Source organism: Geotrypetes seraphini, chromosome 11, assembly GCF_902459505.1.
Source record: "Geotrypetes seraphini chromosome 11, aGeoSer1.1, whole genome shotgun sequence".
NCBI classification, from domain to species: domain Eukaryota; kingdom Metazoa; phylum Chordata; class Amphibia; order Gymnophiona; family Dermophiidae; genus Geotrypetes; species Geotrypetes seraphini.
In genome coordinates, this window is record NC_047094.1 from 72,355,807 (window position 1) to 72,374,211 (window position 18,405).

An 18,405-nucleotide genomic window follows, 5' to 3' on the forward strand; every position below is an offset into this window, starting at 1 on the left:
AGCAGGGGGAAATGGGTAGTGCTCGGGCATGCCCAGTGGGGCCCGGGCACGGCACGTGCTCAGAGAAAAAAAAACAAAACCCTCTCTCTGAGCTATTGGAGAGCTTATCCGCAAATTGGGAGCTGTTGGGACAACACCCATATGTGGCTGACTCATCCTGCTTGTCGTAGCAGAACACAGCTTCCACAATCCAAGAAACTACTTTTAGGGATTCTACTGTCCCCTACACCAGGGGTAGGCAACTCCGGTCCTTGAGAGCTGGAGCCAGATCAGGTTTTCAGAATATCCACAATAAATATGCATGAGATCGATTTGCATCTCAAGGAGGCAGTGCATGCAAATCCATCTCATACATATTCATTGTGGATATCCTGAAAACCTGACCTGGTTCCGGCTCTCGAGGACCGGAATTGCCTACCCCTGTTCTAGGCGGTTTACAATAAGAAGTGCTGGACAATCAGAGAAATAGTCAATGTAAAATCATCACATACATGCATACAGAATAAAAGAAAGTAAAATTCTTAGGTTACCTGTTATTCACACCATCTTGCATGTCTACTCCATTGCAGATTTTGGGATCATCCGCAAAGAGGCAAATCTTACATAACAACCCTTCAGCAATATCGTTTATAAAAATGTTAAAAAGAACAGGCCCAAGAACAGAACCTTGAGGCACACCATTGGTAACATCCCTTTCCTCAGAGCGATCTCCATTGATCACTACCCTCTGTCGCCTTCCACTCAACCAGTTCCTGACCCAGCCCGACACTTTGAGATCTATCCCAAGGGCACTCAGTTTATTTATCAGATGTCTGTGTGGAACACTGTCAAAGGCTTTGTTAGTCTTTGCTAAAATCTAAATACACCACATCTAGCGCACATCCTCTATCCAATTTTCTGGTCACCCAGTCAAAGAAATTTATCAGATTTATCTGACAAGACCTATCTCTAGTGAATCCATGTTGCCTGCAGTCCTGTAAGCCATAGGATTCCAGAAACTTGACCATTCTCTGTTTTAAAAGTGTATCCATCAATTTGCTTACCACAGAAGTCAGACTTACTGGCCTGTAATTCCCTACTTCTTCCTTATTTCCACTTTTGTGGAGAGGTACCACATCCGCCCTTCTCCAGTCCTCCAGTACCACTCCCGACTCTAGAGATGCATTGAAAAGGTCAGTCAGTGGAGCTACCAAAACTTCCCTAAGTTCCTTCAGCACCCTCGGATGTACACCATCCAGCCCCATCACTTTATCTACCTTTATTTTAGCTAGCTCCTCACGAACACAACCCTTTGAAAATCGATCAGGGTCTCTTACTCCTCCATCCTTATTCACGTTTGTCTACTGCGGTCCCGCTCCCGGCGCTTCAGCCGTGAACACAGAACAGAAATATTTGTTAAGCAATTCGCCCTTTTCTTTATCAGCTTCTACATATTCCTCCCCTTCACCTTTGAGTCTCACAATGCCACTTTTGCACTTCTTCCTGTCACTAATATATCTAAACCTGTTTCTCCTGCACACAGGTTTTATGCCTTTCAGGCGGATTTCAGCTTGGATTTGCCATGTCCTTTATGCTATCCCACATTTGCATAAGGTTGCTTAAACAATATCTTGGATCCCTGAGGAAGGCGTGTTTTGCCGAAACATGGCCCATGCTGGGTCCTCCAATGACAAATGTGGACATAGTACCTTAAAGGATTTTATTGAATAAAGGAAGCGTCAAGAACATTGGATTTCCACAGCCTTTTTTGTTGGAAAAAATGGTATTACAATTAGTACTTATTATTATAGGGGTGGGGTCAGGGATGGAGCTCGGGTTGGGGTTGGGGCTTGGACAAAGCTTTTGGGCCCCCTCCAAACAAAAAAGCATTCCGCTGCCTATGGTTAGAACCATGACTGTGATAGTAGCCACCTGAGATCAGCCTCCAAAGAAGAGATTTTCAGAGCTGCAACAGTCATCAGTTTACACCAGTGGTCTCATACTCGCAGCCCGGGAGCCACATGCGGTCCACCAGGTACTATTTTGAGGCCCTCGGTATTATAAAGAATGGAGAGGGTGGTGGATGCCTGGAATGCGCTCCCGAGAGAGGTGTTGGAGAGTAAAACTGTGACTGAGTTCAAAGAAGCGTGGGATGAACACAGAAGATTTAGAATCAGAAAATAATATTAAATATTGAACTAGGCCAGCTATTGGGCAGACTTGCACGGTCTGTGTCTGTGTATGGCCGTTTGGTGGAGGATGGGCAGGGGAGGGCTTCAATGGCTGGGAGGGTGTAGATGGGCTGGAGTAAGTCTTAACAGAGATTTCGGCAGTTGGAACCCAAGCATAGTACCGGGTAAAGCTTTGGATTCTTGCCCAGAAATAGCTAATATCTGCCGTCATCTACTATGTTACTATGTTACTATGATTCTTTATGGAAAACTTATGTCTTAAGTGTCCATGGTAGTATCCAGCGGTCGCGCTCTGGAATGTTGCACCCCTCACTGCTGTAATCTCACGCACGCGCTTTCCTCGTCTGTATGCAATTGTCTCTACACTCCACCCCACAATTGCGTACAGATGCAGGAAAGCACTTGTGTGAGGTGGGAAACATTCCAGGACATAAGGTAACCATTGGAAGAAGTGCAGCTTGTGCGTGTGTCCAGTGCTGGAGGATGTGAGAGCTGAATGTGGTTGTGAATGCCACCACCGGACACTTAAGGCACAAGTTTTCCATAAAGAATCATTCTTTATAATACAGAGGGCCTCAAAATAGTTGACCCAAAATAGTTGATCCAAAATCTTTATCTCTTGCAGTTGATACTTTGATAGTTTTTCACTTTCTGCATGTTGCACTGCTTTCAGCTGTGTAAAATATAAGTATGTTTAATAAAAATCAAGTCAGCTTACAGGATATATGATCCCAAGAAAAGACAATGTCACAGCAGTTGAGCCTAACGGAGGGGAAAAACACTCAGAGTCTGAGATGCCCAATCCGTTATATCATACATAGGTTTCTTTGTTTTTTATGTCCTAGCCCTTAGCCTAGAAGGCTGGGGCTCTACATAGTTCGGGCCGCTGCTATTTAATATATTCATAAATGATCTAGAAAATGGGATGAAGTGTGAGATAATAAAATTTGCAGACGACACCAAACTATTTAGTGCAGCTCAGACTAAAGAGGACTGCGAAGAATTGCAAAGGGACTTGAACAAACTAGGGGAATGGGCAACGAGATGGCAGATGAAGTTCAACGTTGAGAAATGTAAAGTACTACATGTGGGAAGCAGAAACCCGAGGTACAGCTATACGATGGGAGGGAGGTTATTGAATGAGAGTACCCAAGAAAGGGACTTGGGGGTAATGGTGGACATGATAATGAAGCCGACGGCACAGTGCGCAGCGGCCGCTAAGAGAGCAAATAGAATGCTAGGTATAATCAAGAAGGGTATTACTACCAGAATGAAAGAAGTTATCCTCCCGTTGTATTGGGCAATGGTGCGTCCGCATCTGGAGTACTGCGTCCAATATTGGTCACCGTACCTTAAGAAGGACATGGCGTTACTCGAGAGGGTTCAGAGAAGAGCAAAGGCATCTGATAAAGGGGATGGAAAACCTTTCATACGCTGAGAGATTGGAGAAACTGGGTCTCTTTTCCCTGGAGAAGAGAAGACTTAGAGGGGATATGATAGAGACTTACAAGATCATGAAGGGCATAGATAGAGTAGAGAGGGACAGATTCTTCAAACTTTCGAATAATAAAAGAACAAGAGGGCATTCGGAAAAGTTGAAAGGGGACAGATTCAAAACGAATGCTAGGAAGTTCTTCTTTACCCAATGTGTGATGGACACCTGGAATACGCTTCCAGAGGACGTAATAGGGCAAAGTACGGTACTGGAGTTCAAGAAAGGAATGGACAATTTCCTGCTGAAAAAGGGAATAGAGGGTTATAGATAGAGGATTACTGCACAGGTCCTGGACCTGTTGGGCCGCCGCATGAGCGGACTGCTGGGCACGATGGACCTCAGGTCTGACCCAGCGGAGGCTTTGCTTATGTTCTTATGTTCACATTGCATAGCCATTGGTTACATAATTATATTATAATTATAATTTGCAATTCAATGGTTGGCTGTTGTACAAATAACTTTGAATTATTACAAGGCTACTTGGTGTCAACTATGACTTCTCTATTCCCCCTGACAATGCATTTTTATTACAAAGGTCAATGATCCCTGAGAGTGAGCAGGTCAATGATCCCTGAGAGTGAGCCCCCTCTCTACTCCACGGATCTGTCCTTCTTCTATTTAAGCTTGATTGTAGTTGTCAGAGATTTTATCTAGAGTTCATGTCATTGTCATCTTGACCTGTTATTGTGGCTTTCTTGTGACCCAAGCATTTCTTGGAAAGTTTCTTAATATGAGGGTCATTTCATAAATAATGCACACTATTTTTTTTTTTTTTTAAATTTACATGTTTTATTTTATTTTCAGGTATTTCTTTACAATCCTTCAATATGGTCTCCCTGCTTTGCAATGACCAAGTTCCAACGTCCGGGAAGCTTCATTATTCCATCCAAGACACCGTTTTTGTTCAGTTGCCGAATGGTTCGGGTAACGGCGGAAGAAAGCTCATCCAGAGATGCAAAACGATGTCCACGCATAGGTTGTTTCAACTTTGGAAAAAGGTCAAAGTCTGGTGGACTCATGTCTGGACTATGAGGAGCATGAGGTAACACCTCACAGCCGTATTCGTGTAGTTTTTTTAATGACGACATTCCCTATTTGACGGTGAGCATTATCGTGAAGAATGAGTGGACCAGCCAAGAGCAACTGAGGTCAGCTTTTGTGCATTTTTCTGCGCAACATGCAGAAAGTGAAAAACTATCTAAACTTCACTTTCTGCATGCTGCATTGCTTTCAGCTGTATATAACTGAATGTATCAGAAGCAATTAAGGAAAGATTTATAAACTATAAAGAGTTTTACCTCATGCAAAGTTGCAATTTCTTTAATAAGACATTAACTATTGTTTTCTGCGGCCCTTCAAGTACCTACAAATTCAAAACGTGGCCCTGCTAAGGGTTTGAGTTTGAGACCACTAGTGTATAAGGAATGAGGAACTTATCTAAAAAGAATGGTTGTTTCGTTTGACGAATTTTGAATGTTAACAGTACCGGTTTAAACGTAATTCTGTGGCGTATCGGTAGCCAGTGTGCATGTTTCAAAAGGGTGGGGAGACATGATCAAACTTTTTCAAATTCATGATGATTTTAATTGCTGTGTTTTGTATTATTTGTACACGCCTTATTTCTTTTTGTGGCAGATTTATGTAAAGAGAGTTACAGTAAAAAGAAAGAAACTTTTTGGTGTTCGCTTTTCACTGCAGATTCGTTGGATCTTTCTTTGTTTTCCTGAAGAGAGTTACAATAGTCAAGTTTACTGATAACCAATGAATGAATCAAAATATTTAAGGCTGGTGGGTCAAGTATTTTTGTCAGAGATCTACCGTAATCATTCTTAGCTTAAACTTCTTCTGTCCCTCCCCTTTCATGCCTTTGACATAAATAGAGTGCCCTTGGGGGTGAGGTGTTTTCACATATATCTGTGCACAGCCCGAGCTCTCTTCTCTCTCCAGCACCATGAGGACTTTTCTTATCAGCGGTGTTTGTTTCCTCTCTGCTCTAATAGTAACAGGTGAGGAACAATCTGTACATTTTTGGGGTGATTTGGTATTGTTTTGAATGTTTTCTGTTTGCCCGAATTTACTATTATAGTGAAAGATTAGGGTGGAAAAGACCTGAGAGGTACAGAAGCAACAAAGATTTTCTTGTCAAAAATATCACTGTTCAGAATTATTTGCTGCATTCAAGAGGAGAGGTTTAAAAATATACCATAGTATACCATGGTAATGAACCAGCAGTTTTCCTCCTGCTTTATCAAAACAGTTACCCCATTTTTAAAACATTTTTGTTAGCTCAGTTACTGCAAAAATAGCCCCCTTCCAGTCATCGCAGGCTCTGTTTCCTCCAGAACCTAATTCATGTGCACCCAGAGTCTGGTCGCTATTGTGCAGCTGGTCCTGGGAGCAATTGAGGGAACAAAGATTTGAATCTAGCTCTCCCACATAGCATAACTGATTTGAAGACATTGCCCCCCACCCTTCCACCGAGACAAAACAGAGCCCAATTTCCTTTCAAATGCCAAATGTGTATGGTTGTGGTAATTATAACGATGTGAAAATTTTTATAATCCCCCAAGGACAAAAGTTATTTTTCTGTTGAGTGCTAAAAGCCCCCTCCCTGCCTCTCCCTGTTAGAGTGGCCTGGATCTTTGTAGCTTGAGACCTGGCTACCTAAACAAGTCATTGTAGCCTATTTTTCTTTTTTGAGTTACTAACTTCATTTATTCTCTCCACTGATTGTTTTTGCCTCAGTTTTGTGAACTTAAATATACAGTAAGAGGTGAGTTTTAGATTTGTGGTCCATTGGTGCATAATTTTTCTTTTTTTTTAAATTCTTTATTCAATTTTTAAACTACAGAAGTGCACACAAATAATATACTTACATAGAATATTAAAATAAAGCACATTAAACTTACAAAAATTTATAAAAAGGAAAATTATTTCCCCCCACCCTTCCACCTATTAATCAACAAATAGATACCTTCAAGAATACTCAATATATATCCCTTAACCCAATTCCAAAATGTACTCCCCACCTTCCCACCCTGGATGTGCATGTCCCTTTAATATGGTGTATAATTTTTCTTGTTTACTCACCCTTGTCATTTCTTTTCAAGTTTTCATACTTGTAAGTTATTAGTTAAACTTGCTTAAAAAAATGTTTCACAATAAGCTTGCTTAAAAAACATTTCGCAACAAGCTAGTCCATGCTGTTGAGAGTTTGTTCAACTGTTTCTCTCTCTCTACCACATGCTATTTCTGGTTTTCTGTCATGGGACAGGGAGGGGAAGGGCAGCTTGGCTCAGAAGATGAAAGGAGGCTGCTAGGAGGAGCACAAAACTCCAGCGCTCTCTAGTGTACCAAGGGCAGGGCGGTGGGAGCAGTTTGCCCTAGGTGCAGGAAGTTGGGGGGGGTGCTGGAGTAGTTGCGGGGCCACCTTCCTTTTCCAGGGTGGGGGACTGCCAGAGCTGACAGCCGTGCATATGTGGATCGTGGCCCCACAACAGTTCCACAGCCTCCTCTACTGTATGGAAGACATGGGTGCTCTTACTGGAGGAGGGGGTTGCTCTGCCCCAGGTAGCCAGCAAGCCAGTATGCTACTACCAATGCGGTTTCCTAGACTGCCCCCCAAAAAACACTGGTCTTTTTTTGCAACTGATGCTCAACTCTAGGGTTACCACTTCTGTGTTCCCGCTAAGCTGCGCTGGCGTGCGCTGGCGCACAAAATATTAGGTCGCAGCGCACAAGTTTCTCGTCACAGCGCAGGACCGGCAAGATTGACTCATTTGAACTTCCTGCCGGTCCACGCAGGACCGGCAAGATCAGCATCGGAAGCGTGCGCTGGGCCGGAGAGATCTTGGGGAGCCTCCGACAGTGGCTTTCTCCCCTCTCTGCAGCTCTCCTTTACTTCCCAGCGCAGCGATTCACGAAGGCAGCCTCGGGGCTTTTGCTGAGTCGCGGCTGCCTCTGATGATGCAACTTCCTCTTTCCTCAGAGGCGGCGCGACACAACAAAGGACCCGAAGCTGCCTTCGTGAATCGCTGCGCTGGGAAGTAAGAAGAGCTGCTGGGAGGGGAGAAAACCACTATCAGTCTGGGAAGCTGCTGGGCAGGGGAAAAAAGGGACAGCTGCTACTGGAAAGGGAGAAGGAGAGATGCTTCTGGGAGGGGAGGAGGGAAAGGAATCTGGGAAGCTGCTGGGCCAGGAAAAAAAAGGGACAGCTGCTACTGGAGAGGGAGAAGGAGAAGGAGAGATGCATCTGGGAGGGGAGGAGGGAAAGGAATCTGGGAAGCTGCTGGGCCAGGAAAAAAAAGGACAGCTGCTACTGGAGAGGGAGAAGAAGGAGAGATGCTTCTGGGAGGGGAGGAGGGAAAGGAATCTGGGAAGCTGCTGGGCAAGGAAAAAAAGGGACAGCTGCTACTGGATAAGGAGAAGAAGGAGAGATGCTTCTGGGAGGGGAGGAGGGAAAGGAATCTGGGAAGCTGCTGGGCCAGGAAAAAAAAGGGACAGCTGCTACTGGAGAGGGAGAAGGAGAAGGAGAGATGCATCTGGGAGGGGAGGAGGGAAAGGAATCTGGGAAGCTGCTGGGCCAGGAAAAAAAAGGACAGCTGCTACTGGAGAGGGAGAAGAAGGAGAGATGCTTCTGGGAGGGGAGGAGGGAAAGGAATCTGGGAAGCTGCTGGGCTAGGAAAAAAAGGGACAGCTGCTACTGGAGAGGGAGAAGGAGAGATGCTGCTGGGAGTGGAGGAAGGGAAGAGAGTTACTGCTGGACAGGAGGCTGGGAGAAAGAAAGAAAGGGGGCAGGCAGGGAAACAGAAGGAAAGAAGAGAAACAGAAAAAAAGAAAGAAAGGTCAGGGAGAGAGGAAGAAAAAGTTGGGGGAGGGAATGAGGTGTGGAGGAGAGAAAGCATACAGGCTGATAGAAGGGAAGAAAGATTGGATGCACAGTCAGAAGAAGAAAGTGCAACCAGAAATCACCAGACAAGGTAGGAAAAATGATTTTATTTTAAATTTAGCAAAGTGGAGGCAGTATTACCACAGTTTTCAAAGGAATTTGCCCAAATAACTTAATAGTTAACTGGGTAAATTCCCAGAGATGAAAACTTCCCTTCACTTACTATGCACAGTTCTGAATTTATATCTGCTGTCTATATTTTACAATATGGTCCCCTTTTACTAAACCGCAATAGTGGTTTTTAGCGCAGGGAGCCTATGAGCGTCAAGAGCAGTGCTGGGCATTCAGCGCAGCTCCCTGCGCTAAAAACTGCTATTGTGGTTTAATAAAAAGGATGGAGGGTATATTTGTCTATTTTTGTATGCTATAAAAACCAAATACAGAGAGAGACTGAGAGCTGTTGACGAAGAGCTACGTGTGTGTCTTTCTTCCATTCCAGCCAGAATATCAGCTTTGTGTTCAGCCAAACAGGCCCAGGTTTCGCACTGAATAAAGTATTTTATAATTTTTATAATTTTTATTTCATAATAAAGTAATTATAAAATACTTTCTTTGTGTTTATTTGATTCCTATTCAAGAGAATTACTTTATATATAGTCAATATAGGCAGAGAGTTAAATTTTTAAACATTTTCTAATGGTGGTGTGCCTCGTGATTTTTTTCATGAAACAAGTGTGCCTTTGCCCAAAAAAGGTTGAAAAACACTGGTCTAGAAATTGAAAGCATCAAACGTATTGTCTTCTGGATTGTTTTTAATTTACAGTTTACACATATGGATGTAACAGACATAACTACATTTGTTGTAAAACATTTATTAAGATATCATTTCATCCCTACAATTTCTGTGTTCTTAAAAATATTATTTAACGTTATTTAATTTAGCGTGTAGGCCTAAAATTCCTTTGAATACCTCGTCCTCATGTATCAGCAACTTTGACAACATATTTATTTGGCTCATAACTTGCTGGCGCCCGATATTTTTAGCTCACAGTGAAAAAAGTTTGCTCACAACACCCGCCCGCTTAGAGGGAACACTGGTTACCAGATGTCCAAGAAACCCAGATATGTCCTCGTTTTAGTTTCAACAAATAAATACAAATATTTAAATGTTTGACCTCTGTGTTGGTGTGAATTGAAGGGGAAACCTATTGAAACATCTGACCGTGATTATAACATCTCATACATTTAATTGTAATTAAATTGTAATGTAATTACATCACATCACCACTAGAGGGCTCCATGCTTGCATCTTGTTCTTTTAAAAGTTTGTTCAATAAGTACTAGCCAGTTTTAACTAAAATGTGCCTAAAAGTCTCTTCCTGCGTGGTGTTAACAAGGTTTATTGCATACTCAATTTCACAGTGCTGTTTTTTTAAACATCTATAGTAGTTTTAGGTAAAAGTGTGCCTTGTCTCAGGGGAACTGACCTATCACTAGTCACTGTGATCAGTAGATGTTCAGCTGCTGCACTTAGTCAAGGGAGTGTTGAAACCAAGGGGGTGCTACGCTACATTTAGCATTTATTTTATCTTCATCCAAAGCTCAAACAAACATTGTTAGAAGTGGCATCTCAGATCAAAAATGGTTCCCTCACTGCAAAGGTGTAGTCCGAGGTCCAAAAATTATGGTTTCTTTGCAACGAGGCATGGTCCAAGATCACAACGGTTCCCTTATATAGTATAAATACACAAGATAAGTTTAATTTTTATATTTTTTTTGACACATTGTTGATGCATGTTTGGCATACTAAGGATTGAGTACTATCGTATGATTAGAAAATAAGATGACCAATGGTTGTTGCCTCCTGGTTGTTCCTTGTTGAAGATTTTCTCTATGAGCACATTTCAATAGTTCAATGTTTCCTTAATTAATTAAGGAGTCCTTTTACTAAGGTGCGCTAGCCAATTTAGCGTGTGCTAAATGCTAACACATCCATTGGGGGGGGATTTTCCCTCCTAGAACCGGCTAACCAGCTGGATATCTGTATATAATATTTGCATTAAGTGCTCAACCAACACAGGATACACTCATTCAATATGGTGTCAGGTCAAAAGTGCGCCGGGACAAAGGCGCGCCCAGACAATTGAGCGCAGCGCGCGCCGCCGCACCGCTCTAAATTACTGTTTTTAGTGCTCCGACGGGTGGGCGTGGGGGAGGAACCCTCCCACTTTACTTAATAGACATTGCGCCGCGTTGTGGGGGTGTTGTGGGGGGTTGTAATCCCCCACATTTTACTGAAAACTTAACTTTTTCCCTGTTTTTAGGGAAAAAGTTCAGTTTACAGTAAAATGTGGAGGGTTACAACCCCCCAAACCCCCCATAACGCCGGCGTGATGTCTATTAAGTAAACTGGGGGGGGTTCCCCAACAAAACCCCCCGTCGGAGCCCCTAAAAACTGTAATTTAGAGCGGCACGGCAGCGCACGCTGCGCTCAATTGTCAGCGCGCGCTTTTGTCTTTCGTGCCGTTGTCTATGAACCATTCAATACAGTGTTTTCCCTAGGGCCTTTCAGCCGGGCGGTCCGCCCGGGTAATTTAGATGACCGCTCAGCTAAATTCTGCTGCCGCCGCTGCTGCTCAACATTAAAAAAAAAAAAAAAAGCCGACTTGAAGATTTCGGTTCATAGACAAAACTGCCGAAGACAAAGGTGTGCGCCGACAACTGAGCGCAAGACGGAAGCGCGCGCCGAAGAAAAAGAGTGTTTTTAGGGGCTCCGACAGGGGGTTTTTGTTGGGGAACCCCCCACTTTACTTAATACAGATCGCGGCGGCGTTGTGGGGGGTTTGGGGGGTTGTAACCGCCCTCATTATACTGGAAACTTAACTGTTTCCCTGTTTTTTAGGGAAAAAGTGAAGTTTTCAGTAAAATGTGGGAGGTTCCAACCCAAAAATCAAATACTAAAGAAGTGTGAATCAAATAATAAACAAACAAATTCACTTCCAAAAATAAACGCTGTGAGAAATCACACAGTAATTTTATGCCATGCCTCAGAGGCCGAGTATTCAAGCAGAAACTGCTAGATACAGCTTTCGGTCAAAGTCTCAATCATTGGCCAATGGCATGTACCTAAAGTACTATTTAGATTTTTATATTTTTTGTATTTTTATATTTTTTGTATTTTTGAATAGATTATTTAAATATTTTTTTAAGAAAGATGTAAAAACATCTTGTATCAGACATCAAACATCATAAAAATTGTTTAGATAGTGCACATATTCAAACAAAGCACTTATCTTGATAAGATGTCAGCACTGTATTCAAAACCCAACGGGACCACCGTTTCACCTGGACTGGCTTCATCAGGGGAAAACATAGACAGTGCCTGAAAAAGATGACAAATGAATAAACATTTTCAAGATATTTGAAATCATAAAGAGATTAAAAATCAGTGTTTAATACAGCAAACTTACGGAGCCAAAAATGACCTGAATCCTTAGCAGATATTTCTCAAAAATATAAAATCTAAATAGTACTTTAGGTACATGCCATTGGCCAATAATTGAGACTTTGACCGAAAGCTGTATCTAGCAGTTTCTGCTTGAATACTCGGTCTCTGAGGCATGGCATAAAATTACTGTGTGATTTCTCACAGCGTTTATTTTTGGAAGTGAATTTGGAGGTTACAACCCCCCAAGCCCCCCACAACGCCCCCACAATGCGGCGCGATCTGTATAAAGTAAAGAGGGGGGGTTCCCCCCCACACCTCCCGTCGGAGCCCTTTAAAACAGTCATTTTCTTCAGCGTGCACCTCCGCGTTGCGCTCAGTTGTCTGCGCGCGCCTTTGTCCCGGCGCGCTTATGACCTGACACCAAGATTTCACCTTAGCCCATAGCGAACTTATGCTCCAGTGCTCTAACGTGTGTGTGCCGGCTTCCCTTCTCTTCCCTCCAAAACCATAAGTTATGTCCGGGGGGGGGGGGGGTAAGAGAAGGGAAGCCGGCATGCACATGTTAGATCCCCGAAGCATAAGTTCGCTACGGGATAAGGCGGGAGACAGGTCAGTGAAGCTTTCCATTTGCTCTTCTTGCTGCCGGGTCCTGCCTACTTTAAGTTTCCGCGAAGGCAGGACCTGGCAGCATTTCCCCCAATCGATTGTGATCTTGGGCCGATCAGCCTTCTTCTCCAACGGCAGAATTAACATCGGGGAGAGGAATGCTGGTCGGCACGAAGTAGGGAGAGCTTGGGGGGGAAGAGGCCAGCGGCTTTGGGGCCTGTTCCCCGATGGCAGTGACATTGGCAGTGGCTTGGGGGAGGGCAAGGAGAAAGAAAGTAAGAGGGCAAGAAGAGAAACAGAAAAAAAGAAAGGGGGCATGAAGAGAGAAAGAAAGAGGGCATGAAGAGAGAAAGAAAGGGCAGGAAGAGAGTAAGAAAAAGTTGGGGGGAGGAGAATGACATCAGGAGGAGAGGAAGCATACAGGCTGAAAGAAGGGAAGAAAGATTGGATGCACAGTCAGAAGAAGAAAGTGCAACCAGACTCATGAAATCACCAGACAATAAGGTAGGAAAAATGATTTTATTGTAAATTTAATGATCAAAATGTGTCTTAATTTATATCTGCTGTCTATATTTTACACTATGGTCCCCTTTTACTAAACCGCAATAGCGGTTTTTAGCGCAGGGAGTCTATGAGCATCAAGAGCAGCGCTGGGCATTCAGCGCAGCTCCCTGCGCTAAAAACTGCTATCGTGGTTTAGTAAAAAGGGAGGGGGGGTATTTGTCTATTTTTGTATGGTTGTTACTGAGGTGACAGTGCATAGAGTCATCTGCTTTGACCTCTTTGAAAAAAATCCAGAATAGGAATGATTATTAACATTTTCTCTGCGTACAGTGTGCCTTGTGGTTTTTTAAAAAAAATTTATTGTTGGTAGATCATTTTGACTTGGTCATTTTAAAAGTAGCTCGCAAGCCCAAAAAGTGTGGGCACCCCTGCTCTAGAACTTCGCTCCTTAGTTTTATCAAGTGGTGCAGTGAGGGGGTGGGGGTTAACTTCTTTTAGCATGTTGTTTCATTAATTCTGAGTTCGGTGTTACAATATGTTGTTCTTGGTTTTTAGTTTACACATTATTTATTCTTTTCTATGACATGTTCTTATCGCAATTTTACTCAAAAGTATAAATAGGTATCCATATTCAAGTTGCATCACGGTGCTCTGGTTTTGGCTCCAGTATTTGTCACTTCCGTCCCCCAGGTCTGGCTATCCGTTACCGTCTCATATTTTAAAGACTCACTCGTTATAATTAGCGGTGATCCACACGTCTCTTCGTAATGGACATGTCTGATTTTAGCATTTGGATCTTAGTACTATGGGTTTGGTCTTTTCTGGTTTCCTTTCTATAGTCTGCTTTTCGTCTGGAGTCTTTTGAGTTTAGAATTACATTTTATGACATTTTTGTGGTTATAATTGTATGACATGTCTAAATTGGTCAAGTTATCCATTCTTTCTCTTATTTTTTGTCCCCTCATACAGTGGCAGACAACCCCGGGTGCCAGCCCTAGGGGGGTACACAGCCGGCTGGATCCAGAACCTTCCAAGCTGCTCTAAATGGCACCTGCACCTCAGCATGGCTGCCGTACTTATTCTGAAGCAGAGTCGGCAGCCGCACTGAAGTGCAGGAAGGTCCCGCGATGACTGCATTTGCCTCCTCTGCCTCCGAAAGACGTAAGTGACGTCGGAAGGGGAGGACCGGCAGCTGCAGTCATTGCGGAACCTTGCTGCAACTCCCTGTGTCTGCCGGCCCACCTCCTCCAACGTCACTTACATCTTCCAGAGGCAGAGGCAACAGAAGCAGTCATCATGGGACCTTGCTGGTTTGGAGGGAGAGAGGAGTATAGAAGGGTGGTGGAGGGAGAAAAGGAGGTCAGGGTGGTATGGAAGGGTGGTAGAGGGAGAGAAAGGGGGCAGATGCTGATGGAATTGGTATGCAGGGAAAGGAGAGAGAGACATAAGGGGGAAGGATACTGGATGGAATTGGGTTGGAGGGAAAGAAAAGGGGCACATGCTGATGGAAGTGGGGGGAAGGGAGAGGAGAGAGTGAAATGCCAGACCATGGGGGTGTGAGAAAGGGAAGGGAAGAAGAGGAGAGAGATGCCAGACCATTGAAGGAGGGAAGGGAAGAAGATGGATGCCAGAATAATAGGGGTGAAGGGAGAGATGGAAGGGGAATACAAGGAGAGAAGATGCCATATAGAAGGGGCAGAGAGAGGGTAGACAGTGGATGAAAGGAAGAGAGTGTCAAGACTATGAGGAAAGCAGAAACCAGAGAAGACAATGTAGAAAAAAATTATATTTATTTATTTTTTTGCTTTAGGGGAGATGCATCGCTGTTTCTGTGGTGTTGCATTGTATGCAGAGTCCAGCTTCTTGGTGGTTCAATTTAACCTTTGTCTACGTTTTTCTATTTTATCCCCCCTTTTACAAAATTGTAGAAACATAGAAATAGATGGCAGATAAGGGCCCACGGCCCATCTAGTCTGCCCACCTTAATGTCCCTCCCCTACCTTTGCCCTGTGAATAGATCCCATGTGCCGATCCCATTTGGCCTTAAAATCAGGCACGCTGCTGGCCTCATCACCTGTAGTGGAAGACTATTCCAGCGATCAACCACTCTTTCAGTGAAAAAGAATTTCCTGGTGTCACCTCGTAGTTTCCCGCCCCTGATTTTCAACGGATGCCCTCTTGTTGTCGTGGGACCCTTGAAAAAGAAGATATCTTCCTCCGCCTCGATGCGGCCCGTAAGATACCCGTAAGCGTTTTTTTTAGCACCGGCCATGGTGGTAATTGCTCAGAATTCTTTGAGAGTCTGAACTGTTACCACCATGGTTAAAAACCACATTACAGTTTTGTAAAAGGGAGAGGGGTTAGTTTATGATTACATATTCCATACTAGGCGAAGGTGTGTTCGAAAGACATGGTTTTCAGTTAGGATTGACTGTGTAGGATTGATCTGTACTAGTCTGGCTTGTTTAGTTTTACAATGGGTGTATTGATGTACTGCTCACTGCAATATGTAAGATGCTGCCTTTTCCTAGGTACACTCTTGTGTGATGTGTGGATTGTTACTAAAAATCATGTTTTTCATACAGAAGGGGGGGGGTGTCAAAAAATGATGGGCCTCGGGTGTCACATATGCTAGGTATGCCACTGCCTTCATAGTTTATATCTAATCCACAAGCCTGCTTTTAGGACCTACAGGGTATATATCCCTCTGATTCATGACAATTTCACTTCTCATGTTATCTTATCCATTCTTTTTATTATACAACTACCCAGATAAGCATCATTCTTTGACGTGGTTGGACCTTGAAAACTAACGGCATCAGTGTTCTCCCCAGAAATTTTTTCCAGCCATGAAAAACATTTGCTGCATTTAGTGTGCCGGAGTTAAAAAAGTTTGAGAGACGCTGCTCTATATCATTTGAAAGAGGGCAACTATCTAATTATTCACTTCTAGAATTGGATACTTCTTAAATTTAATATATATATTATGGAACAAGTGTCAAACCTTAAGAAAGGCAGTCATATTGAGCATTGGAAAATAACTAATAATAATTAACTAATACAAATAGTACACATTTAGGGCTCCTTTTACTAAGCTGCGATAGCGGTTTTACCGCACGCTTAGCTCACGCAGAATTGCCGCACATGTTAGACGCTAACGCCAACATTGAGCTGGCGTTAGTTCTAGCCGTGTAGCATGGCAATTCTGCACGCGCTAAAAATGCTATTGCAGCTTAGTAAAAGGAGCCCTTAATTTTCCCCACCACCAAATTTCCCTGTCCCGCCCCACCCGGCTACTTTTTCATGCCACCCGGCTGGAAAAAATTTCTGGGGAGAACACTGCAATAATTGATCTCCTAGTCATTTTCCTCACATAAGCAATTAAAACTATATAAATGATAGTGATAAGTGCTCAGACCTACAACCTAAATGCTCTAATAATGATATTACACATAGGTTGTACAAGCTTCTGTTCTTAATAAGGGCAATGAAGTTGAGAACAATTTCACTTAGCTGTACATTAGAGCCGATGTTCCTTCATATGCAACTCTCTGCTTCATCGATTCAACACATATTATGTTACCACTTGTGCATCTCTATAACCATTGCATTCCCTCTACTTCCTGAGGAGGGATATAACAGTTGCATGGCTACAAGACTGCTCAAACACAGAGACGCCAATGTACAGCTAAGTGAAATTTTGATGTTCACTTTCAAGCTGTAATATGGTATAATCAATCTTTTCGCACCTTGTTTTTGTAGTGATATCACTAAAGTGTCAGCAGTGTGTAAGTACAACGGAAAACAAGTGCGAGGGCACAGAGATAACCTGCAGCACCTCCGAAAATAACTGTGTATCTTTGACTACAGAAACTATTGTGGGTGAGTTTTCAAACCCTGAAGTGCATATATGGTCAAAGGTATAAGTGGGTGCCTGAGCACCATATTTTCCTCTATATCTCCCTAGATTTGGATTGGAAGCCTGCAGGGAAAGGCAGGAAGGAAGATTTCTGTATACTAGCTATTGTTCCCACCTCCCCCTGCAGCATATTGGTTGGTTGTATCTGATCAATGGAGGAGCAGGGAGCTGCTGTGACCTAGGATAGATGTATTTTCTGTCTGCAGGAGGAAAGAGTGGAAGATAGGCACTGAGAAAAGAAAGGAAACAGAGTTAGTAAACTTTATTTGCCCCTTCATCACTTCCTAGTTCCCTCTGTTCTTTTCTCAGAGCTCCACTCTCAACCATCTTCTCTTCACTTTATGGCTCTTTTCTGAATCCTCTCTCCCAGGGAGTAACTACTTTCAATTAGGGTTACCATATGACTAGGGTTACCAGACATCTGGATTTCCCCAGACATGTACTCCTTTTTAGGATAAGTCCAGGAGTCTGGATGGCTTTTCAAAACCCGGCACAATTGTATCGGGAAGGGGTATCCTCGTATGCACGGACGCAACGCGGTGACGTCTTTGCATCGTGTCCGTGCATCTGGGGGTGGGGCTGGGGCAGAACTGGGCAGTCCTGGGGGCATGGCCATGGGTATGGATTTCCCCAAAGGAAAATCTGGTAACCCTACATATGACTCCAGAAAAAGGAGGACAGATTGAGACATCTGGGGTTTATTTCCATTGCTTTCAGTGTAAGTAAAACCCGGATGTCTCAGTCCATTCTTCTTTTCCTGGAACCATATGGTAACCCTACTTTCAGTTCCCTGCATCACTTCCCAGCCTCTTTATTCTTCTTCCATGGGCCCATGCTCAAACATTTATGGCAGAGGAAACTCTACTGCAAATCCAACTAACCCTTCTAATGCTGCCTTGGAGTTATTTATGTTGGCACTAAACATTCCTGACAATTTTTTTATTTCAAACATCCTGTGGAATATTATTTAATGGCCACATTTAAATGCGGTCTGTGCTAATGTTTCAGCACCCATGCTGAAACCATTAAAGTATTGGGTGGTACACTAATGCTGGTAAGAAGAGCAAAGAAATTGACCCTGGAAAATCCACAGAGAAAAAGTCCAAGAAACCCCCCCCCCAAACCAACAACCTGTGGAGAGACGATGTTCCTGAGTTGGACTTTATTAAAAAATATATATTAAAAAATCAACATAGCAATCCACATAAAAACCTTAAGGATCTAGTCCGCTGGGAACATTGGACCCAACAAGGTCTGTGTTTCGACAGTAGAGTCTTCCTCAGGGGTCCTAAAAATGACGGTGTCACAATGTAATGATATGAATGAAATGGAAACAACTTGTGTGTTGGTGAATCATGTGGAATCATGCAGCAG

General features: G+C 43.3%; 1 protein-coding gene across 1 annotated transcript in view; it reads left to right on the forward strand.

Annotated features, from left to right (window-relative positions):
- The first annotated feature begins 5,537 nt into the window (after positions 1-5,537).
- The window catches only part of LOC117345685 (phospholipase A2 inhibitor and Ly6/PLAUR domain-containing protein-like), a 41,178-nt gene continuing 28,310 nt past the window's right edge, over positions 5,538-18,405 (forward strand). The window contains exons 1-2 of the mRNA XM_033914705.1: positions 5,538-5,672; positions 16,875-16,994. Coding sequence (XP_033770596.1) covers positions 5,618-5,672; positions 16,875-16,994 — 175 coding nt within the window. The 5' untranslated portion in view covers positions 5,538-5,617. The remainder of the gene's footprint in view (positions 5,673-16,874; positions 16,995-18,405) is intronic.